The 18,612-nt window shown below is 37.1% G+C and overlaps 1 protein-coding gene across 3 annotated transcripts in view; it reads right to left on the bottom strand.

Moving 5' to 3' along the window:
* The window catches only part of Pcsk5 (proprotein convertase subtilisin/kexin type 5), a 429,480-nt gene that overhangs the window by 198,113 nt on the left and 212,755 nt on the right, over positions 1-18,612 (bottom strand). For all 3 annotated transcript variants that reach the window (XM_076846064.2, XM_076846065.2, XM_076846066.2), the window contains exon 10: positions 2,546-2,649. In XM_076846064.2, the coding sequence (XP_076702179.2) occupies positions 2,546-2,649 (104 nt within the window). The remainder of the gene's footprint in view (positions 1-2,545; positions 2,650-18,612) is intronic.

Genomic DNA, 18,612 nt, shown 5'->3' with positions numbered 1-18,612 from the left:
CTCCATCACTGAGATCAGTCCCCCACCCCTCTTTCTTTACATACTCTGAATCAAATGCTCATCATTAGGTCACAAAAGCAAGCTCAGAGAAGCACAGGCATTTCTGAATTCATTTCATGCATACATTTCACTCAGTGTTAAATCTGGGTGGGGTGGGACTGGGGGAGAGCACCTGCGGGCACAGGCTTCTGGTGGCAGGCTCCTTTCGTATTCTCCTGTCTAGGGAGAAATGCATGGCATAGACTCATAGACTACTGCTCAGCAAGGCCTGCAAAAGTCAGCTGACTTAATTGAATGGACGAGGTCTTCCTAAGCTCCCCTTGCAGGAACCTCTTCCAAACATTAGGTCTTTTTGTTCCTGCAGTTCTCATTTCATAAAAAGTCAGCCTGCTTTTTTCCTCCGGTCCTGGTGACCTGCGTTCTCTGGTTCCCCAAAGTGCGTTGTTTCTTTCGCTAGCCTCTGCCGTAATTGCTTTTATTTGTGAGACACTTGGGAGGGGATGGAAATGTTTAGAGTACAGAAGAAAATAACTCTTTAAAAAATTCATCTCATTATGATCATGTTTAGATGAAATATGGGGCTTGCCATCAACAAAATTACAAAACAATTCCACTGGGAGCCCAGACCAGTCAGAGTAATTCATCTATGAAAAAGCGAACTTTAATTGTTACTCTTGGCAGCCATCTAAGAGTAGAGTGAAATATTATACTAAATATTGCCACGTGCAATAGTAAAATACTATTTCCTCCTTGCCAGAAGCAGCGTACAGCCCCCTTCAGATTCAGGTTTGGGTCTGGTGATTTAGTCGAAATCCTCTGTTTCCCCCTCTCCAAAACCAACAGGGGTTTTCAAAAGAGCTGTGTGTTTTATTAGAACCATTTGCTCCTTTTAAGTTGCCAAAAAGGAATAAGTAAAACTAAGACATTTATTTGGGTTAAAGTTGATTCCTCAGCTTCACGGAGGTCAATGTACTTATTTTGTGAACCTTCTGCTAAGAAGTTCACTCCAGCCTTGAACCAGCCAAGGCTCTGCGTCAGTCCCTTGCTCCAAGCCTCGTGGGTTTATACAGCAGTAGTTGGGCGCACGTGGAAGCTAACCAAGATGGAAGATATATTCTGGGTTTTCTAGAACAATAAATTTCAAATAATTCTGATGGTGCCCTGATGATGTTATAAGGTGGGGATCAGGTGACTTGACTGGGACTACAGAGAATGGGATCCCACCAGGTACTGACAACTCTTTAAGATTAAAAAAATTCATTGAATATTGCTGCATTATGCCCTTTATAAGCATGGAAGAGGTGTTTGCTAATACTCAAAATCAGAGGGATAGTCTTTTTTTTAAAAAAAATGGAACAAAGCTTTTGGTGAAAACTTTAAAATACTATTTAAGTGCATTGGTTACCTGTCATTGATAGGTTCTAGCTAAGCACGAGTCTGTTATAAGCTATTTATAAATAATTTTTAAATACGTATTCCAACATACTATTTGCATATATTAGGCATAATTCCCTATGGATATATTAAGAGCACATTTAAGATATCACATGTAGATAATATTATTAAGTTTCCAAAATGCATAAATTTGGGCAGTTAGGACCTTTAGAAATTAAATGTCTTGCTCAGGATTATTCAGATTATTACCTACAGTTTGAAGAACAGAATCTTATTTAAGTAGATATTTCCTATGGTATGGCACATTGTTCTTATGCACAGGGGACTATGTTATAACATTAAAATTATTGGGAGTAAGTTAAAAATCATGTGTGATAAAAAGTAATCTAGTTAAAACTTAGTTGATTAAAGTTTAAGTCATCTTCAACTTGAGTAACTATGCTAAACCTTAGAACATCTGTGTGATTTTTCTTTTATTACAACATGTATTATCATTGACAATAAATAAAATGAATGCTATTAATAAGACCATTGGGAGGAAATATGATATAAAAAATGCATTAGCCATGGGGAAAATATTCAATGCTTGTTATACCTGTGCATAGGTGCGTAAGGACTGAACGATACAAAGCGTCATGAGAACTTGTGGTCTATATAAAATAACATCTCTTAGAAGTATGCCTGTTGTTCTGTTTGTGGAAGTTACAAAAAAACAAAAACAAAATTTACAGAATGCATGGACTAACAATGTTACACTACAGTGAACAACATCTATCCATTATTACTTAAGAGGAAGTAATAACTACAGAAGGCAAAGAATTTTAGAATACATTGTTAAAATACAACTCAGATAATCAATGACAGCACAAATAAACTAATTAGGAGTCCCATAGGCTGACTATACTTGGGAGTTGGTTGATCTAAAAACCTGACCTATATGATATGGGAAGACAAGGAAGTCTGCCTTATTATATGTGTAGTTTTAATTTTAAAAAATATCAAGCTGCCTTTTATTTACTAAAAGATCAAGCTCTGTGTGAGCACAAAATTTAAAATTTCCTTTGAGGAGCTGTATTTTCCTGCTCTCCATTTAAAATGGGGGAAAAATAAAAATATTTTGCCTGTGACAGAATATGAAAGAAGTTCTCACCCTTAAAACCAGCAGCATTGGTTTTCCAGTCATTAGCGTTCAAATGTCCCGCACGGGAAGTCCTGACAATAACATGCTGTACGTCTCTCCAGGTCAGAAACGGACTGGGGAAAGACAAGGTAAGAATCATTGTACCAAAAAAAAAAAAAAGATGGGGGAAGCAGAGAGTCACAAGCAAATTAAAAAAGCAAAATCAAAATGGCAAAGTACTAAAAACAAAGGGGCAAAGATTTGGATTTGGGATAACCAAAGGCCAAATGCTGTCTTTGTTCTCAAGATGGAGAAGTGACATTTGTCTGGGGGAGGCAGAAAATGTAACCTTAAATGGAAGAAATAACAGGACCGAAATCAGTGTAACTCAGTGTTTAAAAGGGTGAGGGTTTCCAGTTTCCTCAACAAAATGGCTGCCCATCATAGCACTGTTGGACTTGGTGTAAAAGTCTGTATCATTACCGGAAATTGAGAGTAAGCTAAAGTCAAAATGGAAGGTCTCTGGAACATTCCTTGTTCAATCATAATTAGGCAGTTGACTTGCAATTTTACTAAAGAACTTAGCGATGTTCAACCTTCTTTGTATAGACACATGGGATATGGAAAACCTCAACTGAAATCCAGTTCCCTTTTCCACTGTTATTCAAGGAAGAGACTACGGTACAGAATCTGCAGTTGGGCTCCTCAGCACAGACAACTATGAGGGTGCACTTAGTTTATAATATGTAGCTGTTACGCTAAATCCTGGATACCTAGTTCTTATGGCTGTTAGCACTGGAGAGCACAAGACAACAAGTGAACAGGAGACATGCTCGCTGGAAAATTCAATGCCGGTCATAAACAAACAGAAAATAAATCCAGTACATACACACAGAATTTTTGTTCTCTTTCAAGGAATATGTATTTTCTAGAAGGCATTCGATTCAATGCATCCATGCAATTCTCCTCAGGACACTTATTCAATTCAGTCTTGAACTCTGAAATGTGACAATCTCTGACCTCACTAAGAATTATGGTAATTATCATGCAGCCTACATATTCATTTTTTTTTTCCTCAAATACCACCTTCCTTTGCAAGAATGAGCCACAGAAAATTTGGAAAAGAGGAAGGAACTACTCTCTGTCTGCCTCATGTACTCATGAATGGATACTGGGATCTCCCAGACTGCAAGAAAACTTATCTTAATTGCAGCCAATTTTCATGGTGAAGACTATACAGTACTTTACTTTATACTGCTTTTTAAAAAAAATCCCCCATCACACCTATGACATTATGTGATTTGGAGGGGGCCAGATGACCAGATTCTGGCTGCTTCATTTTCTATGTGAAATTAACCTCTCATAGTCTTAATTTCCTCACTTCGAATATGGATACTAAATCTACTTTACTATATTGTACTGATTGAATTAGTTAAAGCAATGTCAATTACTTAATGCAGTGCCTGGTACATGATGAGCTATTAAAAAGCATCAGCACACATTCTGATAAACAAATAGCTAAGGCTCTTATTTGGTGGTTTGAATATGAACAAAACAAAAAAAAAGAAGAAAAGAGCTATTGATCTGATACCTTTTTGTTATGCTCTCAGATTTAAGATAAATAGAGAGCACTGCCATTTTCAAGGTTTTCAGAGGGGATAAGATTGGCTCTAGATTATTTTAAAAGGTTGCATTAGCAAAAGAACTTATATTCAGGAAATTAAAACCTAACTTACGAAATTTTAATAATATAAGAACAATGAAAACAGAATTATTTTTGTTTTGCATGGATACGACCTTCGTTAGGAACCAATTTTAGAAGCTGGGAAGGCATGAAATGCTCAAGGAGGGGAGGGAGGTCCATGGTGAACCCCAGAAGAAAGGGAAGTTTTGCTTCTAAAATAAATAGCATGATTGTGTCCTGGGCTCACTAACTCTGAATTCACATAATTCAGCAAACTCAGTATATTGCTGTAAGGGAAATGAGAAAATGAGTACAGTGATAATTCTGAATGCTGACCTCAGCAGAAGATGCTCGGACTGCGCATGAGATGTGACATTCACACCCTCCCAAAGGAGCATACGCTGTTTTCCCCCATGAATGGACAGCAGGACAACAAAAGGTACACTTGGCTTTGACAACTATATCAACGATATCACCCTAGTGATTTAAAATTAATGTTAACACACAGTCAAAACATCCATATTTTTAATCTTACCCTTTAGAATAAAAAATAAAGTCCGTTTTCCATATTACTTATCACCAGGGCAAAATTCCTTCAAAAATATCTAGCACAGGGCTCTGATCACAGGGAGATATATATTGCCCCTCGTGAACCTCAGTGCTAACAGATAAAAAATAATAGAACAGGGAAGACTTATCTTGTACCTTAGGCAGCTGTATTCTGGCAGATTCAGGAAGTCTCCTGTATTCAACTCAGCCTGAAGAAATAAGAGTTACTTGTTCTCATGCTGAGTTGCAAAAACTAGTTCTTCTTGGAGTGCTTGTAATTAGAAGGAAGAAATTGGCGTCAGGAAATTGGAACTACACGTGGAAAGAAGGAGGGGGTTGGATGACTTTCCTCTGACATTTCATAACGCACACAACTCTGGAAATAATCTAATTTGAAAAATTTCTGAATTTCCCCCAAATAAATAAAGAAGATAATGTGGGAAACCAATGGGTTTGTTTCCACCTGTAGTAAAATAACTAATTAACTCAGGTTAATTGTGGTGCACATGTTTTAGAGATTGCCAGTATCCCAAGAGGACTCTTGCTTAAGGGGAAGTCTACTCTGTATCTTACTTTGTTGATTCTTTTTTTTCAGTACTGGGGCTCCAACCCAGGGTCCTGTACTGCATCTTACTTGCTCCCAAGGATGATGCAGGGACTAAAGATTGAGTCAGACTATTAAAGAGTGGTAATGGATCATTTTGGTAACAATACATAGAGCAAAAGCTTAGAGGAAAGGTGGAGTACCCTTTGCTGGGAGCAGCACATTCACAACAGTAATGCAGGACTCTCTGCAGCTCCCCCCACCTCTGCCCCAGGTACCTGGGCTCACACTCCACTGGACTAGGAAAACCAAGGCCCCTCTTCTTTTCAAGAACAGGTAGACTGAGCACCAACAATTTTAGGGAAAGCAACAGTTGAGAGGTCAAAAATCTAATAGACGAGAGGAAAAGAGTAGTATCTTTCAACCCGAGCCTTCTGGCCACCACCCTGTAATGAGCCATGTGGTGTTCTGCTACAGACCCCTTCTGTTTCTTCCTGGATATGTTGAAACTCCCTTCAATCATGATAATCACCAAAAAAGTAACATTTCTAAATGCTTGAAAGAACTGTGTATCTGCATGTGGCCTTTCAAAGCAATGAAATGAAAATGACTTTGTAGGGGGCAGTTATACATGTAATCTTTCTGGTTAAGAAGTTTCTCCTCTTTTACTGGCCTTGTAATAATAATCCACACTTAGCAGGCGCATGCTAGAGCCAAGCACTATATGTTTTACATGCAGTACTGTTGTATAAAATCTTAAAAATGATATGATGGGAATACTCTTGTTCTCATTTCACAGTGACAAAACTGAGGCTTTGAATTACATGCAGTCACTCAAATACACAGAGGTAATAAGGGGTAGAGCCAGAGTTCAAACCTGCTAGATCTGGCTGCTGAACTTCTGCTATCAATCACTGGGTAATGCTGTTTGCAGAATGGATCTATAAAGGTGATACAGGGTCACACACAGTACTTCTCAGGTCTTTATTGGAAAAGTGGATAAAGAAGCCGAGCATGGGATGTCATTTTCTCAGTGTCACACAATCTTTGCATACACACCCTACTTCTCAGCTCAGTTGATTTTTTTTTTTTTTTTTTTAAATACCAGGGATTGAACCCTGGGCGCTTAACCACTGAGCCTCATCCCCAGCCCGTATTTTTATATTTTATTTAGAGACAAGGCCTCACTGAGTTGCCTAGGGCCTTGCTAAATTGCTGCGACTGGCATTGAACTCGCAATCCTCCTGCCTCAGCCTCCTGAGCTGCTGGGATTATAGATATATGCCACCATGCCCGGCTGGTTGGTTGGTGTTTATCTACCATGGTGTTCAGGAGATTATTTAATATAGATTATAAAGTCTAAAGGCCTAGCTTTTGCACACTCTATCAAAGATAAACAAAAAACACTATGCCAGGAAAATCACATTATTTTTATAACATATTTGACATGTACATTGTTATGATTAGATATGAGGTACTCCTAAAAGCTCATGTGGAAGACAATGCAAGAAAGTTTAGAGGTGAAATGATTGTCATGATAGCCTTAACCTAATCAGTACATTAGTCCACTTGAAAGGATTAGTTGGTGGTAACTATAGGCAGGTAGGGTGTGGCTGGAGGAGGTGGGTGACTGTGGGCATGACTTTAGAGTGTGTGTGCGTGTGTGTGTGTGTGTGTGTGTGTGTGTGTGTGTATATATATATATATATATACATATATATATATATGTATTTTGGGTGGGGTGGGGTCGGGGGAGTACCAGGGATTGAACTCAGTGGCACTCCACCACTGAGCTGCATAGCACCTCAATGAGGCTGAGGCTGGCTTTGAACTTGCAATCCTCCTGTCTCAGCCTCCTGAACCGCTGAGATTACAGGTGTGCTCCACTGCGCCCAGCTAGAGTATATATTTTGTTAAAAGGAGTGCTCTCTCTGCTTCCTGAAGCCACATCCCAAGCTTCTTTCCTCTACCGTCCTCTTCCACCATGATGTTCTGCCTCACTTTGGGGCCCAAAGAATGGAGTCAGTCATCTATGGACTGAGAGCTCTGAAACTGTGAGCCCCCAATAAACTATTACTCCTCTAATTGTTCTTGTTAGGTCTTTTCGTCCTAGCAACAAAAAAGCTAATGAAAACATATACTACATGTCATACTATGATTATACCATGTTATACCATTATTGTTATGAATTTGTCACCTGGCCTGTCATGGTCTCATTCTGATGTAGCTCACAGCTTGGCTAGGTAGTTCTTCTCTTCAATTAATCTCTGTTAATGATCACTTGTCATTAATATTGACAAAAGCAGGAGAATCAATGACATCCTTACTATCTTGTATTTGCATTACATTCCTGTTTGGAACAGTTCAAAGCATTTCATAGGCCTTATATGAGATTTAGAAGTAACAGGACATGTTCCAAGAGCAAAATTTTCTGTAGTGTTTCTTATTAAATTTCTAAGTTCAACTGCTAGCTCATATATTAAAAATGAAAAAAAAATCCTCATCAAGACTTCTTCCAGATAATTCCACAGATGTGTGTTTGAAATAAAACTGCATGTGGTGGTCCTTAGAAACAAGGACCAATTTGAAATTTGGTGTAATTGATTTAACTGTACTTATTAAAGGGAAGAAAGATCCCCCAACTTCCCCAAAGGATCTATCATTATGAGCAATTTGGTAGTAACTGATAAAAGGAACAACAGATACACATATTATCACTGAAGAAGGATTTACTAACAAGAAGAGCTGCAGAAAATATAGATAATGAAAGCCATTTTCTAAGCAGGGTAATTTGGTTTAATAAAAGAGTAATTCTGTTTAATGAAATGATAAGGTATTATCTAGATCAATGGAGAAATCGCATGGCTAACCAGCAATCAGCCAAATATTCAACTCCCTAAATAATCAACAGCAATCCAGAACAAACCCAACCATTTTCATGTTTCTTAAAGTGTGTAAAATAGAAATGGGAACATGTAGCCAGAAAATTAATGTCATTGTACCAATGCTACAGAATTCAGTAATTATGGGAATGGCTTTATTGTGAGCAGAATCAACAAAGATGAGGCGAAAGGTGTTTAAAGCATGATGAGATTTGTAAAAACACCTACTCTGATTGCAGCCAGTGCATGCAAAGGATGGTTCAAGAATATAAGACCACCCACTCAACAAAGGAAGTCCATCTGCTTTGGTCAGATAGTGAAGAAGGAGAGACATCGGGAGAGTCAGTTCCACTGAAATCAAGAGTGTGTTTGTTTTGAGTTCTACCATAAGTCAAAAGCTCCAGGCCTAAAGCTGGGTTGCTGTATCAGAAAACAAAATTAACAATACCTCAAAAGTTAGGAGTGTGAACTGTGTGGGTATCCCTGGATACCCACTCATGATCCACCCACACTTGAACCAAAGCAGAAAAGGTGAAAGAAAAGGAAAAATGGGGTCAGAACCACCAAATCCAATTATTATTTCATTCTCTTGTGAAACCACTGTCTGATTTTATGAATTTAGTCTAAAGCAAGGGTAAAGAAACTTGGTCTCTAAATACATTTAAGAAAAGACAGACCTTGCTGGGCAGGTGGGAATGCCTCTAATTCCATTGACTCTGGAGGCTGAGGCAGGGGGGTGGTAAGTTCAAAGCCAGCCTCAGCAATTTATTTTTATTTTTATTTTTTTTTACATGCACTCTCTCTCTCTTTTTTGCATTACAATTCTTAATACACATATATACCACAATTTATCATATCTCTGTATATAAGGTATGTTGACACCAAATTAAAATCTTCATGGGAGGAAGATTATTTCTAGATAGTGAAGAGGGGTGGGAGGGAAAGGGAAGGGGCAGGGGAATAGCAAGGATTATGGAAGGTGATGGTCATCATTATATAGCCTCAGCAATTTAGTGAGGCCCTAAGCATCTTAGAGAGACCGTGCCTCAATAGAAATCATAAAAAGGGCTGGAATGTGGCTTAGTGATTAAATGACCCTGGGTTCAATCCCCAGTACAAAATTTCAAAAAGGATACTATCTGATTTATAATGAAAAATTTTGGCTGGGTGCCTTGTAGCACACCTGTAATTCCAGGGGCTTGGGAGGCTGAGGCAGGAGGATCACGAATTCAAAGCCAGCTTCAGCAACAGTGAGGTGTTAAGCAACTCAGTGAGACTCTGTCTCTAAATGAAATACAAAATAAGCCTGGGGATGTGGCTCAGTGGTCAAGTATCCCTGAGTTCAATAACTGACACCCAAAATTTGTCATTTAAACGGAAGCATCTTTTCTCCTACAAATCCTGGTTTACAGAGGCTTGTTATTACACTTAAAAAGATCATGATTATGTTTCCTGCAGACACTACAAACAAGTGATGTTTTGTTTGTATGCCCAATAAGCATTTCCTTGAAGTCTTTTGCTTTTAAACTCTTTGCCAAATAAACCTGAAGAATGGTCAGATGGAAGTACACTAACAGGTCTCATGCATTGAGATCAAGTCACAATTGTGACGCTCCTCATGGTGCTTCCTATAGATTCAGCTCCTTTCCACAGTAGCACCCTGAATGCAGGGTCTGTCTTTACCAACCCAGAGCCCAGAATCTAGGGATAACCCTCATTTTTCTCCCAAACCTTTAAAATCTTTTGGAGTAGATGACATGTGACAGTAGGAACATTTCCTCGTTAAATACATCTTTCCACTCATGGAGTAGGTGTCCCAGGACTTGGCTGAGGTAAATATACAAGCCAAGTGAACAGTCTCAGTTCTGTAGGAAGACGCTGGCACTCCCATGCATTTCTATTTCTCATCCAAATTCATTCTCAAAATAATCATAAACCAGTCTAGTCACATGAGAATGACAGAAATTGTGCTTCAGAGTGAAGATGACCTAGGTGAATCTCGATTTGCTTTTATTAATTGTATAACATTGGATAACTCACTGACTCTCCTCTGGACTCCACTGCCATAATGTGAAGACAATATCATTTACTTGGCAAAGTGGTTGCAAGATTTTGAGGTAATGAATACAAAGTGCTTAGAACACAGCAGATTTTCCAAAACAATAGTCACGATTATTTGTAAAGGTTAACAGTCTACCATACCATGAGAAAAAGAACTACTTTCTGAATTTACACAAGCTTTTGATGAATCTCCACTTCATTAAACTAGGTTTTCCTCAGTGTTCCTAAGTCTGAATGATATGATGTTTTCAGCACTTTTGGAAAGACTGCTTAGTAAAATAATAACGCTACTAAGGCCTGTCATAAAGGTCTGGTTTTACACAAGCCCATGGGTACGCAGCCGTCTGAGCTGGCTGGGGATGAGTGTTTGGCACCCACTCTGATGGTAGTGATTTCTATTTGTGGTGATCTTCCTGCTTCATGGTTGGACCTTGAGGCAGTGACCATGGTGAATGTTCTTTGGTTTGATAGCCTCGTTCTTTATATCAAATGTTAAAATGAGGACTGGAACCATACTTTCTTCACAAAACTGAATTCCAGATTGAAATGCTTTTAATTCTCTTCTACAGAGTTCAGAGATGTGCAGAGTTCTTACCTCAAAAGCTAGCAGTTAAACTCTTGAACAGGCAACAAAAATAGTCTGTTGCATCTCAGTTGTTATTATTTTCCTCTGTAGTGCTGGGGATACAACCCAGGGCCTCATGCATGATAGACAAGCCCTCTACCACTAAGCTCCAGCTCTAGCCCCCTCTGTGATTCATATTATTCTGTTACTTCATAATCCCCCTTTTTCCCCTCATTTCCCCCTGAAAAATATAAAAGATTAAAATGATGTTTTCTTACAGGCTTATTAATAAGTATATTTAAAAACAAGCTTTTTAAATGTTCAGTTTTAATTTTAAACTTTATTATGATAACTATGTATTTTAGGTTGTAGAATTTGAAGTAAATGTTATTAGGATGATGTTAGAAACTTTTGGCTCGTTTTTATGAAGACCTGGTAGTCTTTCTAGCTACTAGGCAGATATGGCAACAAATAATATTTAAAAATTATATATTATACATTCACAGGAAAAGATTAACAAAGACTAGTAGATATTTAGTATAAAACATTTGGAGGTATTATATAGAACCCCACACCAATGTGACTGGCATAGGAAAATAATTTTCAGCTTCTGTTTTCCTCTATTACATATATTGGAATGGCAAAACCATGTCTTTCCATACTCCCTGGAAGTGAGGGGTGAATATGAAACAAAGTTTCAAATAAGAAGTTGTCTATCAGGCATTTCTTTGCTTTTTTTTTTTTTTACTTTTTTTTGGGAGTGGTGGTATCAGGGATTGAACTTGGGGGCACTTGACCACTGAGTCACATCCCTATACCTATTTTGTATTTTATTAGAGACAGGGTCTCACTGAGTTGCTTGGCTCCTCGCTAAATTGTTGAGGCTGGCTTAGAACTTGTGATCCTCCTGCCTCTGCCTCCTGGAATGTGGATATGATGGCTGGAACTGCAGCAGACTTTACAAAAAAAAAAATCAAAAAGATAATCTAAGCTTTTGCCTGTATATCCTTGAGCTACTAAATCAACATAGTATCTTGATTACTGATTTAACTGATTTCTCATCATATGAACCAAACTTTCTTTCTAATGAATATACTTCCTAAAAGATGTATATCTCTCAAAGTACAGAGTAACAGATGGCATGCACTAAATGTTCACTGTGTGGTCAGTACTATTAGAAGTACTTTGCATTCATTTTATTCATTTATTCTTCAGGATGATGCAGTGAGACAGGTGCTGTTACTGCTTATATTTCAAAAATACGGACATCAAAGTACAGAAAGATTATTGATTATGTTTAAATGCACATGATAAGCCAGAGCTGAAACTGGCCCAGAATGTCTGACTGCAGAGTCTTGCTGGGACCCACTGCATCACCACGGGTCCATAAAGGGAAGTGTTAGGCTAGCAGTGCTTGCAGACAGGGGCTGCTGATTTCCTGGTTTGGGGCAGGAACTGATCCTCTCCCCACCCAGCAAGCTTGTGTTAATTGAAGCTCTGTCAGGGTTTCAGGATTGGTCTGGGGTTTTGTCTCTCAAAATCTACCTTCAGTGGCAGGTTAAAAGAAGGCCTTGATGCTACTATTGTCTGGATCTTGAATGTCCTTTCAGAGGCCCCTGTGTTAAAACCTTGGTCTCCAGGGTGGTGCTACTGGAAGGTGGTGGGATCTTTAGGAGGTGGACCTATTGGAATTCTTGAGGTCACTGTTAGTATGCTTTTGAAGGGGACTATGGTCCTCTGCCCCTTCCTCCTTCCCTCTTTTTCTTCCTGGCCATGAGGCAAGCATTTTTGCCCTACCATGTGTTCCTACAATGATATGTTCCACCATGTGCTGCCTCACCACAGGTCCAAAACAAGGGATCAGTTAGTTGATCATGGATTAGAACCTCTGAAACTGTAAGCCCAAATAAGTCTTTTCTCTCTATAATTATCTCAAGCATTTTGCTATAGTAACAGAAAGTTGACTAGTACAGATTGCTAAATGAAGACACAAAAGCATCACCCCGGAGTTTCTTATGGAGAATGAATAATTAAAAACAAAAGCAAATAATAGAAGTAAAGGAAAAAGAAAAGGAGGGAAAAATAAATGAAAGAAAAAGAAACAAAAGGTTAAGTACAAAGAAAGGAAAAAGAGGCAAAGGGAAAGAAAAAGAGTATAGAGGAGAAAAGCAGTAATAATATGGAACTTATGAAAAACAATAAAGTGAAGTTAGAGACAGCAGGAAAGACTACAAGAAGGAGTGATATTAGTAAGAGAATAGTTTACATTAGAGTAAATTGATACTGACACAATATGGTAGAATTGATACTGTGCACAATTGAGTTAAATGATATTAAAGGCAGATGTGAGAGCTTCCTACAGATATTTTAGGAAGCAGATGACAAGGAAAGACGAGTTGATAGATTTGGAGGACAGAAAATCGAAATCCAACTTCAGAATACTAGCTTTGTTCTCTGAGGTTGAAGACTAATAATCACTGACTCTTCATATAGACCAGGTGCTCCAGTGGGTGCTTCACCTCGTGCACACAAAATGATCCCCAGAGTTAGATTCTAATATCATTATTTTCTTTTTTAGACAAGTGTGATTTGAGGCTTAGAAAAACTAAACATCTTTCCCAAACCTATACACCTAGGAAGAACCAAAACAGAGATTTGAAGCCATGTCTTCCGTCTACAGCCCAGGACCTGAAACCCCATGGTGGACTTGACTAGTAACCAAAGTCACACCTGTTAAATATGTCCAAAGTCGGTGAAAAGACTCAATTTGTTCCTGGAAACATTAACTAAAGAAAGAGTTGGGTTGGGCACAGGCTCATGCCTGTAATCCGAGTGACTAGGGAGGCTGAAGCAGGGGGATGGTGGGTTCAGTCAGCCTCAGCAACTCAGTGAGTCCCTAAGCAACTCAGAGAGATCCTGTTTCTAATAAAAAAAAGGGCCGGAATGTAGCTCAGTGGTTAAGTGTCCCTGGGTTCGACCCCTGGTACCCCCCCCCCAAAAAAAAAGAGTTGGGCTGGGTGTGATGGTGCATGCCTGCAACCCCAGTGACTTCGGAGGCTGAGGCAGGAGGATCTCAAGTTCAAGGCCAGCCTAGCAACTCAATGAGTTTCCCAGCAACTTGGAGAGACCTTGTCTCTTAAAAAAAAAAAATAGGCTATGATAGGTGCTCAATGATAGAGCACCCTAAGTTCAATCCCCAGTACCAAAAAGCAAACATACAAAGAGTTGGGACCTCAAATGAATCATAAGATATATACATTTTCAGTATAAATACAAAGAAAAAATTATCCTAAAAGCTTCTCTTCAGGAATTTTAGAAAACCCAAACAATGCAAGATGTCGGGCTCAAGATTCTCTGCAAAGCTAATTTTAGGAGACAATAAAGAACAGTTTCAGCTATTTATAGGAAATGGACCAAAGAATTTGATACTAAGTTCATTGTCTTTTATTAGTGATTGCAGGAGATGAATATTTGCAGGATTAACAAAATACACTAACTTACTTTTCTGCAAACCAGACCTTGAGCACCCAAATAACATAAGCAAACAACAGAAAGGTTTATTTTAGCCTATCAAGAAATAGTTCAAAATTAACAACCCTAGAATATAAGTTGTTAGAAAAGACCTATTGCTGACTGTAAACTAGAGTTAAGAATCAACAATTGGTTTAACAGAATTCTTTTCAGAAGAAAAGACAAATAAAGGCAAAAATGAATTAATTTTAGTCTGTTGCATAAATCCAGGTTATGATATTAGAGATGGGGAAATGAGTAGGTGAGAGAATTAAAGAAAATATAAGTGAAATTTATGTAGTAAGAAGTCAAAGGGGTTACTTATCCTATTATATTTAAAGTATCTGCTTTGCTTATTTACAACTTTGTAAAAATATAAAAACTAGAAACTAAAGAATAGACAGATTTTTCCACAAAACTTACAGAAAAGATGGATGGATGGTAGAATTAGTTGGAAACCAAAAAATATTAAAGACAAAACACACTTAAAATGACAAACAAGTTAAATTTACTTGAAAGATAGATGCTCTCTAAAATAAATATCTAACAGCATGACATTTGTGAATCAAGACAGATAAATCAAAGAGTTAAAAAAAAGGAAGTTAGTGAGGAAACCACAACATTGCTTAGATAATTTATTGCATTCATTTTAGAAGAAAGAAATAGAGAGGGTTTGTTTATATAATAGATATAACTTAAAATTGAAATACATGTCCTGGCCTGGGTTGTAGCTCAGTGGTAGAGGGCTTGCCTTGCACGCATGAGGTACTGGTTTCGATCCTAGGCACCACATAGAAATATATAAATAAAATAAAGGCATTATGTCCATATACAACTAAAAAATTTAAAAAAAACATGTCCTATAAAAAGGCATTTTTAAAAGGATTCATGGCTCAATTAAAGAGTTTGAAAGAAAATTTGAAGGCATATTGAGACAAAAAGGGAATCTCAATAATTGTACTTAGGAAAAACAAGTATGAGTGTTGTTGATTATCCAAACTTATTATGAGACAATAGTGCAGTGGAAAAAGGCAATAATGAATCTTCTTTGGCAACAAAGTTTATTAAACACTTAAAAGTGTTTCTCACAATTGTCATTCTGTCAAAGAGGAAGCAGAAACATAATTTGAAAATAATCAGAGTCAAACAGAACTGTGGTCAGAAGTAAAGTCACATCTTCAAAAAAGCCACATTAATGCAAAAGTAAAGAAAAATGAGCCATTATTCACTTAAAAAGGTTTGTAAAAGAACAAAGAATCATTCTAAGGAAAATAAAAACGTTAATAAAAACTTAAAAAGGCTAATGGAAAAATAGCATAACAGATAAAGAAATCCAAGAAGTGACCCTTTGAAAAATAACAGCAATTCTGATCAAGAAAATTATAAAAACCATGAAATAAGCCCTACGTTTCAAGATCAAAACAACTTGGGTTAAGAAGCTGGACTCTCCATTTACTACTTCTGCTACTTTACAGATGAAGCTTAAATAAAATGAAACATAAAGTATACTTTAAAGGGTACCATTTATATGCTGTGAGTTCATAATTAGTGTTAACTAGCTGCTGTAAAAAGAAAGCGCACACACAAAGAGAGACAGTTCGAGTAGAAGAAACTGTAATTTATAAAACTCATTCAGGAGAATGAACTGAAAGACATAGTTAAATAGGCTAAAATTAAATCAACAGTATATTAAAGAACTAAATTTAATTTATCAATAAAAGCAGAGAATTAGCTAACATAAAAGGAAGTAATATTGTAATGATAATGGCGTACATATTTTTAGTACTTTCCACATAACTAAATTCACTTAATCCAAGTAACAATCCTTGATTCTAAGTTAGAGACTCAAATTTATGATGGAGAAACTGAAGAAGTAGAAAGGTAAAACACATGGTTTTCACTTGGTCAAGGCTACTGGGTAGTAATGGTAGAGGTAGAACTGGAACTTAAGTCAGCCTGACTCCAAAACCTGAACTAGGATGATCAGGTTGTACTACATTACAATAAGAACCAACATGAAAAAACGCATCACACATGAAGTGAGACAGTTATTACTATTGTCACATGCCACATGTTCTAGGGGGGAAAAAAGGCAAGGTAATTGGCTATAACAATGTGAATTGAAGGGGCTAAGATGAGAAAACCAAACAAATGCAACAGCTTTGATATAGATAAGCAATAACCAGCTTAAGGTATCATGGTAATAGCAAAGCAAACAAATATTTATATTTCAAAAATGAAGAATAAGCATGGAACTAAAGAAAATCCCAAGACTTTTATTATGTCAATAAAATATCTGAATAATTCAAATTTTCTTGAATAGGAAAACCAGTTGTTGTAAAGAAGACAAGATGAACATAATTGCTATAAATTTTCACTGGGATTGTTTTTGGAACATAACAGAATGGTTCTAATTTTCATCTGGAAAATGAATAGGTAAGAATGTTCCAGAAGCTTGACATACCATTCATGTTTAAAACACTAGAGAAATTAGGAATAGAAGAAAATTGTAAACATTGTAAAGGCTACATATGACGAACCCACAGCCAATATCATTCTGAATGGAGAAAAATTAAAGCATTTCCTCTAAAAACGTGAACAAGACAGAGATTCCCATCTTCACCACTTCCATTCAACATAGTCCTTGAAACTCTAGCCATAGCAGTTAGGCAAAAGAAAGAAATTAAAGGGATATGAATAGGAAAAGAAGAGTTCAAACTATCTCTGTTTGCCAATGACATGATCTTACTTTTAGAAGACCCAAAAAACCCCACCAGAAAAACATCTAAAAAACCTCATCAATGAATTCAGCAAAATAGCAGGATAAAAAACCCACATCCACAAATCAACTGCATTCCTATACTCTAATGATGAATAAGCTGAAAGAGAAATTAGGAAAACTAACCCATTCACAATAGCACTCCCCACCACCACTAAAACAAAACAAAACAAAACAAAACAAAACAAAACCCATGGGAATCAATCTAACTAAAGAGGTGAAAGAACTCAACAGTGAAAACTACAGAATAAAAGAACTTGAAGAAGACCTTAGATAATGCCAAGACCTCTCACCTTCTTGGAGAGGCAGAATTAATATTGTCAAAATTAATACTAATAAAAGCACTATACAGATACGGTATATATTTTGACTCCCATCAAAATTCTAATGATGTTCTTCATAGAAATAGAAAAAGCAGCAATGAAATTTATTTGGAAAAATATAAAGACCAAGAAGAGCAAAGCAATCATCAGTGAGAAAAGCAAAGCAGAAGGTATAACAATACCAGACCTTAAATCATGCTGCAGAGCTACAATAACAAAAAACAGCACAGCATCGGCACCAAAAGGCATGGAGACCAATGGAATAGACTAGAAAACACAATGACGAACCCACAAAAAATACAGTTATCTCATACTAGACAAAGGCACCAAAAACATACAGTGGAAAAAAGACAGCCTCTTCAACAAATGGTGCTGGGAAAACTGGAAATTCATATGTAGCTGAATAAAATTTAAACACTTTCTCTCACCCTTCACAAAATTCAACTCAAAGTGAATCAAAGACTTATGAATTAGAATAGAAATCCTGCACGTGCTAGAAGAAAATAGAGGTCTAACACTCTAACATATTAGCTCAGGAACTGGAAGACTCTTAACTCACAAGAAATAAAATAAAAAATCAATAATAGGATGGTATCAAATAAAAAGCTTCTTCATATCAAAGGAAACAATCAAGAGTGTGAAGAGAGAGCTTACAGAATGGGAGAAAATCTTGGCCACCTACACCTCAGATAGGGCATTAATATCCAGGTTATACAAAGAACTCAAAAAAGTTAGCACAAAAAAAAAAAAAATCAAAACAACAACAAGAAAAAAAAAAGTAGCCCAATCAATAAATAGACAAAGGAACTAATAGACACTTCCTCAAAATAAGAAATATGAATGGTCATCAAATATATGAAAAGATGTTCAACACCTCTAGCAATTAAAGAAATGCAAATTTAAACTATACTGAGTTTCTATCTCACTCCAGTCAGAATGGCAATTATCAAGAACACAAGTATAAATAAATGTTGGTGAGGATTTGAGAAAAGGGTACACTCATACATTATTGGTGGGACTTCAAAATAATGCAACTACTCTGAAAAGTAGCATGGAGGTTATTCAAAAAACTAAGAATGGAACCACCATTTGACCCAGTTATTCCACACCTCGGTATGTATCCAAAGGATTTAAAATTAGCATACTACAATGATGCAACTGTGTCAATGTTCATAGAAGCTCAATTCACAAAAGCTAAGC

Source organism: Callospermophilus lateralis, chromosome 2 (genome assembly GCF_048772815.1).
Source record: "Callospermophilus lateralis isolate mCalLat2 chromosome 2, mCalLat2.hap1, whole genome shotgun sequence".
Taxonomy (NCBI): domain Eukaryota; kingdom Metazoa; phylum Chordata; class Mammalia; order Rodentia; family Sciuridae; genus Callospermophilus; species Callospermophilus lateralis.
Note: the sequence above shows the minus strand (reverse complement) of the source record. Positions and strands in the feature narration are given on the sequence as shown.